The sequence below is a fragment of the Crotalus tigris genome, unplaced genomic scaffold (genome assembly GCF_016545835.1).
Source record: "Crotalus tigris isolate CLP2741 ecotype Arizona unplaced genomic scaffold, ASM1654583v1 scf7180000020347.5012614909:4044961, whole genome shotgun sequence".
Taxonomy (NCBI): Eukaryota; Metazoa; Chordata; class Lepidosauria; order Squamata; family Viperidae; genus Crotalus; species Crotalus tigris.
In genome coordinates this window covers 3,412,119-3,426,484 of record NW_024097978.1, presented here as the reverse complement: position 1 = coordinate 3,426,484, position 14,366 = coordinate 3,412,119, and the positions used below count along the sequence as shown (strand labels likewise).

Genomic DNA, 14,366 nt, shown 5'->3' with positions numbered 1-14,366 from the left:
GAGTTGGAAAGGACTTTGGATATCTTCTAGTCCAATCCCCTGCTCAAACAGAAAACTCTGTACCATTCCAGTCAAATGGTTATCCTTAAAAACCTCCAGTGATGGAGCACCCATAACTTCTGGGGCAAGCCATTCCACTGATTAGTTACAGTTCCTGCAATTGTCCAATTGTATGTTTTAGCCTCAGACCCCTAATCATCTTTGTTGCTCTTCTCTGCTCTCTTTCTAGAGCCTCAACATCTTTTTTGTATCGTGGTGACTAAACTGGATGAGGTATTCCAAGTGTGGTCTACCAATGCAGTATCAAGAGGTACTAACACTTCATGTGATCTTGATACTATTCTTCTGTTGATGCAGCCTAGGACCGCATTGGCTTTTTTTACAGCCGCAGTACATTGCTGGCTCTAGTGCAGTGGTTCTCAACCTTTCTAATGCCGCGACCCCATAATACAGTTCCCCATGTTGTGGTGACCCCCAACCACTTATACATCACCAGGTGCCAGGGGCGTGGCCAAAGAAAAGGGGGGGAAAATGGCGGACAGCCTTGTTTGGCGACCCCCGTGAAATGGTCGTTCGACTCCAAATGGGGTCCCGACCCACAGGTTGAGAACCACTGCTCTAGTGGTTGTCCACTAGAACTTCTAGATCCCTCTCACAGTTACTTCTGTTGAGCCAAGAACTTCCTATTCTATACTTGTGCATTTGGTTTTTCTTGCCTAAGTGTAAAATCTTCCTTTTCTAAGCACTGAATTGCATTTTGGGGGGGATAGAGCTCAGTGTTCAACTCAGTCAAGATCCTTCTGTAATCTTGAGCCTATCTTCTAAAGCAGTGTTTCCCAAACTTGACAATTTTAAGGCATGTGGACTTCAACTCCCAGAATTCCACAGCCAGCATTGTTGGCTGTGGAATTCTGGGAGTTGAAGTCCACATGCCTTAAAATTGTCAAGTTTGGGAAACACTGTTCTAAAGTGTTGGCTATTTCCCCCAACTTCTCTGCAAATTTGAGGAGTCCCCCTTCTATCCCCTCATCTAAATCATTTATGAAGTAGTTGAAGAGTACTGGGCCCAAGACTGAAACTTGGGGTACCCCACTGCATGCTTTCCTCCATGTGGATATAGTTTCATTGAGGACTACATGCTGAATGCAGTAGTCAGCCAGTCATGCAGTTATAAATGCATCTGGTGATGATACTTTTTCTATCTTACCAAGAAGTGGGCTGTAGTCTACTGTGTCAAGTGCCTTACTGAAGTCCAAGTATACTACATCTACAGCATTTTGCTGTTCCACTAATTTAGTCATTTTGTCAAAGAATGCACTAAGGTTTGTCTGGCATGATCTGTTTTTGACAACCCATATTGGCTTCTAAATAAGTTTATTAAATATGCCTAGGAAAATAGCAGAATTCTGGTTAAAAAATTAGAAGCTATGACACTGAACAAAATTTGGGAAGTGGCATGCAAGTTTGTGTTTAATAGAAGGTAAGCAGATGAGATTTTTTAAAAAAAATATTTTATTGGAAAAATATAATAACCCCAGAGGGAAAACCAAAACTATGACTTTATTCATACTGTCTTTATTATAATGTTACAGTAACAGAATCTTGCAAATCTCACAGCACTTCTCCCCATCCTTGCCTTTAGAAACATAGAATCATATGGCTGGAAGGGACCTTGGAGGTCTTCTAGTCCAACCTCATGCCAAGGCAGGAGACCTTATAGATTATCAAGACTCTTTTCCATTTAGTTTCTAATTAGATATAATGGGGTATGAGAATAATCTTCAGAAACAGGAGGAAGAGCCACAGTCTACATAATAATCTGATAATGGGGCAAGCGCCTCAGAATGGACTCTCTCTACATATGATAAATGGTTAAGGGAACTAGGTAGGTCTACCCTAATGAAGACAAGGATTAGTGGGGTGGCATGATAGCTGTTTTCCAATACTTGAGGGAATAGCACGGAGAAGAAGGTGTTGACTTATTTTCCAAAGACCTGAGGGCAGGACAAGAATGAGTAGAAGCTTGTTAAAGAGAGAAGCAACCTGGAACTAAGGAGAAATTTCCTGACAGTGGGAACAATTAAGCAATGGAACACTTGCCTCCCAGAATTGTACATGTTCAATTGCTGGAGGTTTTCAAGAAAAGATTGGACATCCATTTGTCTGGGATAGTGTATTATAAAAAAATAATCATGTAGAGATTGCTAGACACTGATAGAAATAAAAGAAAGGACTTCAAAATTTAATATTGAAAGAGAAATTTAAAATTGAATTTGCTGGAGTAGAAATTTCTGAGTAGAGAAGCTATGGTGGGAAAGAGGAAAGGTTAACGTAAAGGAAGTAAGATAAACATATAGGCAAAAATAGCTGGGTCTGAGAAAGGAAGAAGAGAAGCCATAAAAAAATATATAGCTGTAAAAGGAAATGGCTAGCCAGGAAAGACAGGTTGAATTGGAGAATAGGAAAATAAGCTGAATAAGATAAGAGGAAAGGCACACTGAATTGAAAAGCAGGAAAAGCACTTATTATTTAAAATGGGAACATAAATATCTACAGAGTTTAAAATAACCATTTAAATGTCTAATTTTTCTTATTATTATTGTATATGTGAATATGATTTAATATGTAGCAGGAAATATGTAGGAGGCGGTCAGAAAGAGTGGAAGGAGGGGGATGAATTAGCAAATTTGGTGAATTTTGAGGATTAGGGGTGTCAGGGGACTAATCTGTTTTTTGGTCCATCTTTTTAGGAATCCCTGATAAACCTTAAAAGTTGGATCCCTGGAGGAGGAAAGGGTGTACTCGGTGGATTCTGGAGCAACCAGATTTACCCTGAACTATACACCTCCAGGAATGCAAATTGGGAAAGGGAAGATTCAGGATCAGGCAATTATGGACATGTAGTAGAAGCAACATATTTAAATCTGCTATGGACCAGACAGTAGTAAAAGGACCTGAATTCTGTATTGGTTAAAGGGAGCTGCAATTTGGCCAGGGGATACTTAATTGGTAAATTGGGAGTTGTTATTATGGGGAATAAAAGAGAAATAATTGTAAATATTATGACCTTGAGTGAGGAAGTTCAAGGAAAAGTGGACCCTCTTATATGGGCCCAAGAGGGCAATAGAAGAGGGGTACATATGGATCTTTTAAAGGTGACTTTAAAGAACCCTGGGGAAGTAATTCACCAGATACAGTATAACATTACATTGGAAGGAAGAATGGGTTTAAAGCCCATGGTGGAAGGGCTATTGAAGGGGGGTGAAATTTTTGAGCAATCCTTTTAAACGTGTTTAGTTTGTTACTTTTTTAACCCAAGAATTTCTGCCTTGGAAAAGTAAGAGATGCAGAAAAAAAAGAAGAAAAAGAAGAGGGAGTTTCTGTCTGCATGTTTGTTTGTGTGTTTTGTTTTTTTTAAAGAACAGAAATTGGGTAAAATTTCCTGATTGTAAGAATAATTAATCAGTGGGATAATTTTCTCCAGAAACTGTGGATGCTTCATTATTGGAGGTTAGAAATTGATAGGGTCTCCATTTTTGGGAGGAGGTTAGAAATTGATAGGGTCTGAAATGGATAGAGTTTCCTGTTTCAGTAAGGGGCTGGACTAGAGGACCTCTAATGTCCCATCCAACTCTGATATTCTGTTTTTGTATGTGTGGCATGCTTCAGTGATTTTCCTTTGCATTTTAGTTTGGATTTATTTGAGGGTATTCTTGTCAAAGAAACAATCTTATGATGTTTTATTTAACATCTGATAAATGTGTGTCTTTGGGACTTCTTACTACTGCAAAAAAAAAAGATGATTAATTGCTGCATACTGTGTGTGTCCAATTTGTTTTTCTTTTCCTTGGAGCCAAGGAGGGGAAGGGAAATCTTTATAGAAAACCAATTTGGTTTCAGGATTATAGCCACAGGCTGCAAGGCTGGATTTGAGTTCAAATCCTGCTTTAGCCATGAGGGTTGGCTGAGTGTTTTGGGGCTGGTTTATTTTTGTTCAGCCCTAGGAGGGAAGTATTGGCAAGCCACTTCTGTAAATGTTATGGCAATTTTCCTCCTGAGGGCTGTTTCAAGCAAAAGTTTTGTATAAATGTTTACTCTGTCTGATTTAGTGAAGGGGAAGGGGGAAATAATCTTTTGTCTTCTTAGCTATCCGGTTTGATGTCTGCCTGAGACAAAAGGCATTCCAAAAATGTTGGCCCAATGCTAATTGGTGAGCCTATGTGCTTTACTTTTTAAAATCCTGAATGTGTTATTTACAATAAGTTTATTGAGTTACATTTTTGTAACGTGGTATCTAATCAGAGTGAAAGGGGGAGGAGAAAGAAAAATGTGACAATTTGTGATAGAGCTTCCATGGACAAGTATAGTCTATCTGATACAGGACAAATGATTTTTTTCTTTCTTTCTTTTCTTTCCTCCACTTTTAAGCTGTGGAAGCAAATACATTTTTATGTAGCTTCCCAGTTTTGTAAGATCTTATTCTGGGAATTATAAAGAAATGAGAAAGCAACTTTTTGGCAGAAGAAAGGATTGAGGGTATCTAGCAAATAAAGCCCAATTGGTATGAAAGGAGGTAAAATATCTAGAATATATTATAATTGGAGGGGAAAGGAAAATAGATAGTAAAAGGATTGAGGCTATAGTAGATTTATAATTACCAAACAACAAAAATGGTCTTAAGGGGATTTCGTGGTTATCACAAGGTACTGCAAGAATGGTGATCCAAAAACTATATGAGGGGAGTCATTGGAGAATTAAAGCATAGGTAGAAATGTATTTGAAATTCTATGCTACCCTTGGAATTTATGGGATAGTCCAAAGGGCTACAGAGGGATGTTTGATATGTAAAAGGGTTAATAAAGGGTTAAGGCTCCCAAAGGAGGGAGACAAATAGCTAAATGTAGAACAAGTACTGAGGTCTCTGTCTTCTCTTTGAAAGGAAGGCTTGATGGCGAAACAACTCCTTTGGAATTTCCAGTCGATAAGATCCAGCTAGGACAGTGGGTGCTGATTCATAAATGGAAGGAGGAACTTCTACAACCAAAGAAAAGAAGTTCCTTATATTAAATCTGCTGTCTGGAGGGCTGAGAAGGGTTGGACTCACTACACACGAGCAAAGGTGGTGACTGGACCTGAAAGAGGGTGGACGGTTATTCCAGAACAAAGACTGAAAGCCACGTTTAAAAGGACTTGAATGGGTAGTGGACCAGAACCCCTACCTATTTTGAATATCTCTATTAGAATTTCAGGTGACCCCAAATGAAGAACAAAAATGTTGGTGGTGACACATCAGAGAAGTAAAAGTGGTTTGTTACAAATAAAATGAATAACTAAGACAAAAGTCATACCATTAGAAACTAAAAATGTAGAACTGTACATTGTAAGAATTAGGTGGTAAATGTATATCTTTCGTTATTATCACTGTGATTGCTGTAGCTGTTATTATTGTTGTAATTGTGGACCAATTTGTGGGTGTGAAATACTGTGTAATAATCATGAGGGATAGATTCTAATTCTAATATTACTGAAGACAACAACCAGAACAGGGTGGGAAATAAAGGTAAATTTTTTTTGTGGAATTTAAAGCTAGATGACAATCATGAAGCAGAATGGATATTGCAAAAGGAATCAGGAAAGTGGCTAAAGCTCCTGAACAAAAGTATGAAAATATGTGGAGCGATTGGGGTTGGTTAACTAATTGGTTTCCCAACACTGAATGGTTAAGACAAATGTTTCTTGGCCTAATTTTTTTAGTGGTTGTAGGACTTATGTGTTGTGCATGTCTGCAATGTATTCCTTTATGTGGATCTACTTTAACCAAAGCTGTAGGAAAAGCTTTTAGGAAAGTCTTAGGAAAAGAAGAAGTTATACGGTTAATAGTTATAAGATTTTCTAAACATGATAATGAAGACCTTTCAGTGTAATAAAAATCAAAAGGGGTATTTAATAGAAGTAAAAGAAAGGTCTTCAAAATTTAATATTGAAAGAGAAATTTAAAATTGAATTTGCTGGAGTGGAAATTTCTGAGTAGAGGAGCTATGGTGGGAAAAGGAAAGGTTAACATAAAGGAAGTAAGATAAACATATAGGCAAAAATAGCTGGGTCTGAGAAAGGAAGAAGAGAAGCCATAAAAATATATATAGCTGTAAAAGGAAATGGCTAGCCAGGAAAGACAGGTTGAATTGGAGAATAGGAAAATAAGCTGAATAAGATAAGAGGAAAAGCACACTGAATTGAAAAGCAGGAAAAAAACTTACTGTTTAAAATGGGAACATAAATATCTACAGAGTTTAAAATAACCATTTAAATGTCTAATTTTTCTTATTATTATTGTATATGTGAATATGATTTAATATGTAGCAGGAAATATGTAGGAGGCGGTTAGAAAGAGTGTAACCTCATAGTACCTCAGTCAATGGGGAAAGAGGAGGGATGTGGCAGCCGGGACAAGGGATGTATAAAGAAGGAAATATTTTGGGTTAAAACTTTGGAGAGAACCAAGCTTTGATAGCTTCTTTCCCCGCTTATTGCAATAATCAAAACAAAAGGCCTTCTCTGTGTCTTGGCTGGTTATTGGTCAGTCGAGCTTGCCTCTGGTCACGAAGGAAAGTAGCCAGGAGCACATAACAACACTCTTAGCCCTCCCCTGGCCAAAAGATGACACTCTATCAAAAATAACAAAAAGATTTTTTTTAATAGATTCAGTGCTTTTTCTTTTAAAGAAACCTGAACAACACCCTCCTTAAAATAAATAGGCCAAACATTTCTTTTTGCTCTCTGATATTAGCAACATGGGATGGGTGAGGAAGACAAGAATACAGAACCATGGGTCCTATCAATATTCTTGGATATCAAAAACTACAATTCTTCCCATTTTTTTCTCAGATGAGGACATTGATACCTTTGAAATTCTCATGCAGTGATGGAGAGAATTTCAGAGCAGATGTTAACAATTTACTAAGTGCAAATTCTGAAAAATTGTCACAGAAAGCTAGCCGCTTCCACATCTGCTTTTTAAAGTGAGATCGTGAGTATTTAAAAGCAGATGGAGCTGACCAGGAGAAGTTAGATTTGGGATTATTTAAGACTTTAACTCCTGAGGAAACATCTTCTTTTTTTAAAAAAAAGATTCTTCCTTTGTCTGAAGAAAGAAAGGGAAAGTGACAGAAGTTAAAGATGGCGTTTGGCTATTTCTGTTTGTTGCAACAAAGTTAATAGAATTTTCAACTTCTAAGGCAAGAACTTTCTTCTTTTCTTTTTAGGGACTGTATTATTTTGTTTCTTTTTCCTTATGATTGACTGGAATCTATATTATAAGACTGTCAATTTAATGTTATAGGACTGTAATTTTACCGATATTGCTTCAAAAATGGCTTCAAAAAGATTTGTGTCTTCGGTTCCAAAAGCCTCTATCTCCTCCCCGATGACACAGTCCGTCTCTCAAACTAAGCCCAAGTCGCCCCCTCCTTCTCCTCCTCCACCTGCTTTTTCACTTAAAGATATACAAGACGCTCTAAAACAAACTGCTTTAGATATTAAAGAAGAAGTGGCTGATCTTTTGGATATCAAATTGGCTTTGGAGAGGGCGGCAATGGCAGAATTATTGGAGGAGAAGAATAAAGATATGAGGGATGATATTGTGTTTGCCTTTCAAGGTCTTGCTGTGCACATTGAGAGAATTGATGACAGATTGGATGAAGTGACGGAAAATGCAGAGAAATTGGAATGCAGAGTTGATGAAGTTGAGCATAAGATAGAGATGACACAGGATGAATTACTCATTTCACAGTATAGGGATATGGAATTAGCTCTGCGCATCAGGGGTTTGAAAGAAAACCTGCAAGAGGATTTAAGAGAGTTGGTGGTTAAGGATATCGCTTTTAATCTGGGATGGAAACCAGAAGAAATCTGGGATGGGATTGAAAAAAATTTTTAGAGTGAATTCATGGATTGCCAGACAAAGAAATTTACCAAGAGATGTGGTCATATATTTTTCTAGAAGATTAATTCGCAATGAAATTATACAAGCTTTTTATAAACAGAGATTCCAAATTGCAAATCAAGATGTTATAATTTTAAAAGAAATACCTCCCAAAATTTTAAGAAAAAGAAAAGAATTTACTTTTTTATCAGAGCAGCTTAAACGTCATCAAATCCAGTTTAGATGGGAAATTCCAGCTGGGATAGTGGTGAACTACCTAGGAACGCGTTACAGATTAAATACAGTGTTAAAGGCAAAAGATTTTTATTCTACCGTTCTGAAGGCTGTTTCGCCCGTATCTCCCCAAGCTAGCAAAACTGGAGACAAACAAGTAAATTGGAGGTGCTATTGCCAGTGATTTATAAGCGGAGTCTGCTTTACAGGTTTTAGAGATTAAAGAACAAAGGATGACTCGTGCTGCGCATAGACTCAGGGAAAAAGAACGGAAGCAAAAGGCCAGTGAAAAAATAGAAGGAACTATTGTTACCAAGCCTGTGGGAGGAGCAAGACCAAAGAGATCTTCTACAGTTGATCTACAAGTTATGCTTCAAAGGCTTCAAGCGGCTTTGGATGTCAAAGTTTCTGACATGGAATGTTAATGGCTTGAATTCACCACAGAAAAGGAAAAAAAGTATTTCATTATTTGAAACAATATAACAATGACGTTATATGTTTGCAAGAAACTCATATAACTTTGAAAGACTCTAAATACTTGATAAATTCTCGTTTAGGTTCGCATTTTATAGCTCCTGCCCCGGGAAAAAAAGGGGGAGTTGTAATTTATGTTTAAAAAAAACTTATCAGCTAAACTAATTGATTCTGATTCTCAAGGAAGATATGTTATTATTGAGTTGGTATCGCAAGGCAAGAAATTCCTTATTGTTGGACTATATGCTCCAAATCAACAACAGAAACAATTTTATAAGTTTTTGCATGGTAAAATAAATCAGTTGGATTATAAATCGGTGATTTTGATGGGTGATTGGAATGGAGTTTTGGACACAAGGAAGGATAAGAAGGGTTCTTTTAAAACTCTTAATCAAACTAGATTGCCAAAAGCCTTTTTTGATATGAAAGATGATTTGGAACTTACTGATATTTGGCGAGAGAGGAATTTAAATGAAAAAGATTTTACTTTTTATTCTGACAGACACCAATCATTCTCCAGGATTGATTTTTTCTTGATTACTACTGATTTTCTTTCTAGGGTTAAAAAAGTCAAGATTTTTCCTAGGACTTTATCTGATCATAGTCCAGTTTGGTTGGAGTTATTTATGGAAGATGGGAATAGAAGATCTTGAAGGCTGAATGAAAATTTATTTACAAGCGAGGAACTGGTGCAGAAATGCAGAGAACATTTGAAGGAGTTTTTTGTTTTAAATATGAATAAGGGTACCTCAATGTCTATGGTGTGGGATGCTAGTAAAGCTTACATGAGGGGTTTTTTGATTCATATGAATAATGCTTTTAGGTCTAAATGGACTCAAAAACGTAAAGAAATTGAAGAATAGATTAAATCTAAAGAAAAGGGTCTTGTTTTAAATCCAATGGATAATAAGTTAAAGGTTTCTATAAATTTGCTTAGGGAGCAATTCAATATGTTAATGGCAGATCAGGTTGCAACTAATTTGTGTTATATGAAACATAATACTTTTTGTAATGCTTAATAAGCCAGGGAGGTGGTTGGTTTATCAATTACATAAAAAACAGAAGGCTAGAATTATAGAGAAAGTAAAATATAAAGGTAATGAAGTTTATCAACAAGATTTGATCAAAAAGTGTTTTTTAGATTTTTATACAAAATTATATGCTAGTAATAATATACAGGCTTTAGATGTAGAGAAGTATTTACAATCAATACATTTTCCTAAACTTTCTATTGAATAACAAAATGTGATGAATTGTTTAATTACTTCAGAGGAAATTGGTTTTGCTATTAAACAGTTAAAGATTGGAAAGGCTCCTGGCACAGATGGATTAACGGCTAAGTACTATAAAATGTTAGGTCAAGAAATGATAGAGCCATTAAAAGAACTTTTTAATGGTATATTGTTGGGAGCTTCGATTCCTCCTTCTTGGCGGAGGGCTTTTATATCATTAATTCCTAAGAAGGATCAGGATCTTACTGAACCTAAAAATTATAGACCTATATCTCTTTTAAATGTAGATTATAAGATTTTTTCTAAAATTTTGGCAAATAGATTAATGCAGGTTGTGAAGGACTTGATTCATAGTGATCAATCAGGATTTATAACAAGAAGGTACATGAAGTATAATACAAGACAAATTATTAATTTAATTGAGTATTTGGATAAGAATAATCAGATTCCTGCGGCTTTTATATTTTTGGATGCTGAGAAAGCTTTTGATCAATTAGACTGGAAATTTTTGTTTTTATTAATTGAAAAAATGAATTTTGGAGATAAGTTTTTACACGCTCTCAAGGCTATATATCATCAGTAGTCTGCTCAAATTATTATTAATGGGGGATTGACAGAGACTTTTAATATTGAAAAGGGTACAAGACAAGGTTGTCCATTATCTCCTTTGTTATTTGTGTTGACAATGGAGATTTTGTTAATTCAAATTTGAGAGTCTACAATACTCAAGGGAATAAAAATAAATAATAATGATTATAGATTGTTATTAAAGTTAATAACAATAAGACTAAGATATTATTGGGAGTGTTTATAACTGCTTCTAATGGAAAATTATATAAGAATAATTATGGAGTATTATGGACAAAAATACAAAAAGATTTAAATGATTGAAAAAAATTGCAATTGTCGTTGTTGGGGAGAATATCAGCTGTCAAAATGAATGTTCTACCAAAGTTTCTTTTTTTGTTTCAAATGATACCTATTTTAAAAAAAGATGCTAATTTGAATGAGTGGCAGAAGGGTATCAATAAATTTATATGGTCTGGGAAGAAACCAAGGGTGAAGTTTAAGATTTTGCAAGATGCTTGTGAAAGAGGAGGGCTTAAAGCACCTAATTTAAAATTATATTATGATGCAGCTGCATTAACTTTGATAAATGACTGGCTTAATTTAACAAATAAAAATATTCTTTCTCTCGAAGGGTGGGATTTATTATATGGTTGGCATGCATACATAATTTTTTAATAAGAAAATTGATCGGGCTTTTAAATCGCATATTTTAAGAAGTGCCCTACTTTGAGTTTGGAAGAAGTATTATTATAGGTTAAATTATAAAATACTTATTTGGGGGATTCCTGGACATGCAATAGAGAGGATATAGAAGGGGATGAATTTTGGAAAAATTTCATATAAAGAATTACTTATATGGTCAGATAATGACTGGCAATTAAAGTCTTTGGAGGTATTAAGACAAGAGAACATTTTACAGTCATGGTTTCAATATTTACAAATAGTGGACAAGTGGACTTTAGACAAAAAAGTGGGGATAACATTAGGAGATGAAAATCTGATAATACAGATTAAAGATCAGAACAAGGCTCATATAAAAAGAATTTATAATATCTTAATAGAATTGGATTCAGAAACGGAATTGGTTAAAGATTGTATGGTGAAATGGGCTCAGAATATTCAGGAACCAATCCCATTGGATTTATGGGAGATAATTTGGATTAGAAATGTTAAATTCACACAGGCTCAAAATTTAAGAGAAAATTTTTATAAAATGTTTTATAGGTGGCATTTGGATGCTAAAAAGTTATCTTATATGTATCCTAATTTACAGCCAAAATGTTGGAGATGTGGTAGTTCTGATGCAACTTATTTTCATATTTGGTGGACTTGCAAAAATATTAAGGCTTTTTGGATTATGATTTGGTGGAACATTCAAAATATTTTTAAAAGGAAGATAAAGTTTACTCCTCCACTATTTTTATTAGGGATTTTTGATGATTTTGATGTTAAAGAAACTATTTTAATGTTGAATTTAATTACAGCGGCAAGGTTATTGATAGGTCAATATTGGAAGAAAGATTTGTTGCCTACATTAGAAGAATGGACATTTAAGGTTTCCAATCTGGCAGAAATGGCTAAAATTTCTGTTTATTTAAAGGATCATACACAAGAAAGATATATTATGGTATGGAGAAGATGGATAGATTATATTCAAATTAAATATGGAACTAAAAAGTTCCATTTATTTTATGATTAAAAAATAAGTATTATTAATAATAAGGTTTAAAGGGAGTTAAGGGTTAAGTATGATATTAATTGTTGAATAAATTGTTAAACTTGTTTAGCTTACGATTAATATATTTGTTAACTTAATTAGATTATGTTTAATATGTTTGATATACCCTGTATTTGGCTCCGGGAAGTGGGGGGTTGGGGGGTGGGGGGAGGGTTATTGGGTTTATTTTATAACTGTTAATAAAACTTTTAAGTAAAAAAAGAAAGCTATCTATAGTTCTAACTTACCATGAGGGGCATTCTGTTGTAAAATTATTTTTATCCTAAGGACAAATATAATACTAGCAGACATTTTTCTCTATTGCTATCACAGCTCTAGGTGTTTGAAGAGTTCTGAGCTTATCTCACTTGGACTTGTGTTTTCTTGAATCTACTTCTAGTTTCACTCTCAATTTTCCTTACAACAGACTAAGAGGAACAACAATCCTATTAATAACAAAGTCACCCAATTCTCTGTTGGAATATCACTTATATTTCAAAGGCAAATTGGAACAAGGTCCTTATGAATTCTCAGGACTATCTAGATATTTGTTTATTAACTTCCAACTGGACTTTTCAGTCATGCCTTTTGATTTGGAGTAATTTTTTACTTGCTTTCTTTTATATTTGGTGTTATTCACCTTAAGGATACATGGTGAAGAAAGATGGAGTAAAATTTTAAACAACAAATAACAAACCTACAACTATTTCCAACAGCCAGTATCTTATAATAGCACTTTCCTTACCCTGTAATAATAATCTCAGGATATGTCTGTGATCCTAGGTTCCATACTCCACCAGTGATAGGCCACTCCTAAAAAAAAATATTAATTTTTATATCTATCTATCTGTCTATCTGTCTCTGTCTAAAGTATTGCAATAACATGTTTTTGCTACTTCATTATAGAGTCAGTGACAATGTAATACTCACAAAACTATTATCTTTTATATTTACATGGTGATACAAAAGCTTAAGAAAAACACTTAATAGCTAATTACCAGGTTGTTTTATATTATGTTTAACCATGGAATTCCCTCCCCTTTTGGTGTATGAGTAAAACAGAGTAAAATTTATCTAAGGAAATCAATTGTATTTAAAGCAAAAATAAACGTTTAACCCTCATTATTATAGGCGCTGCAAGCTCACAGAATCTGATTCAATATTAAGAAACCTGGAATTCCATCTTCTGTGATTGTATATGTCAGTGGTGGCGAACCTATGGCACGGGTGCCAGAGGTGGCACTCAGAGCCCTCTTTGTGAGCATGCGTGCTGTTGCCACAGCCCTAGGCCTTCAGCTGGGTTTTGTAAAACCTTTTCGCTTTAGGCCTCTGCCATTGTGTGCAAAAAAAAAAGGTTCAATCAATCAGTCAATTTCAACTTTTCGCGGGAAAAAAAAGATCTTGCAAAGTTGGAATTGATTGATTGAACTTTTTAGTCTCACCCGGTCTGCTGTTACCACCGCAGCCATGCCCACCCAATGGGCCACACCCAGCCAATGGGCCACACCCACCTGGCACCCGACGATGCATAAGTGGGTTTTGGGTTGCAGTTTAGGCACTCGGTCTCTAAAAGGTTCGCCATCACTGGCATATGTATTTCAGATAGAATTCAGAGCTCAGGCACCCTAAGCTACATGCAGAGATGTATTCCAACCAACAGATTCAGTCTGAACTCTGAATTAGTCATTTAGAAAAAATTCGTTTTTATATGATTCACAGCTGCTTGTTTCCCCATTTGATTCAAATTCAACCCCTGAACTAGAAATCCCTGCCTCCCGTTTATGATAGCTGAGTATCAACAATCGGCTATAATTTGTTTCTACATAAGATATGACAAAGGTAGGCAAATTTGGGGTCTTGGGTATGTTTGACATTTTTTAAAGTGCTGTGGATTCAAAAATTAGGCTGATTAATAACAACCTGATTCTCTTGTAACAAGAGTAACAAGAAGTTGGAAGTGACACCTCTACTCACCATCTCTATTTCTGTTCTTGTCTCTTAGAGAAAGAGCAAGGGCTTCTCAGAAACAAGGGACGGGGACAGAGGGAGAGGGAGAAAGAGGGCAGGAACCTGCACATGGGGACAGGACAGGCCCAACATGAGACAGTCTGTTAAGACACAGTATCCCTAACAAAATATCATAAATACTAGAGGCAAAGAACAATGAAACATTACCAAGAAAACTAGCAATCTGTTTTAATTAGTATTGCTTCATAAC

The 14,366-nt window shown here is 35.5% G+C and overlaps 1 protein-coding gene across 3 annotated transcripts in view; it reads right to left on the bottom strand.

Moving 5' to 3' along the window:
• The window catches only part of STXBP5L (syntaxin binding protein 5 like), a 104,683-nt gene that overhangs the window by 39,542 nt on the left and 50,775 nt on the right, over window positions 1-14,366 (bottom strand). For all 3 annotated transcript variants that reach the window (XR_005559557.1, XR_005559558.1, XM_039366581.1), the window contains exon 13: window positions 12,894-12,961. Coding sequence is in view for 1 of the 3 variants with exons in the window: in XM_039366581.1 (XP_039222515.1) it covers window positions 12,894-12,961 (68 nt within the window). In the remaining 2 variants the exon portion in view is untranslated. The remainder of the gene's footprint in view (window positions 1-12,893; window positions 12,962-14,366) is intronic.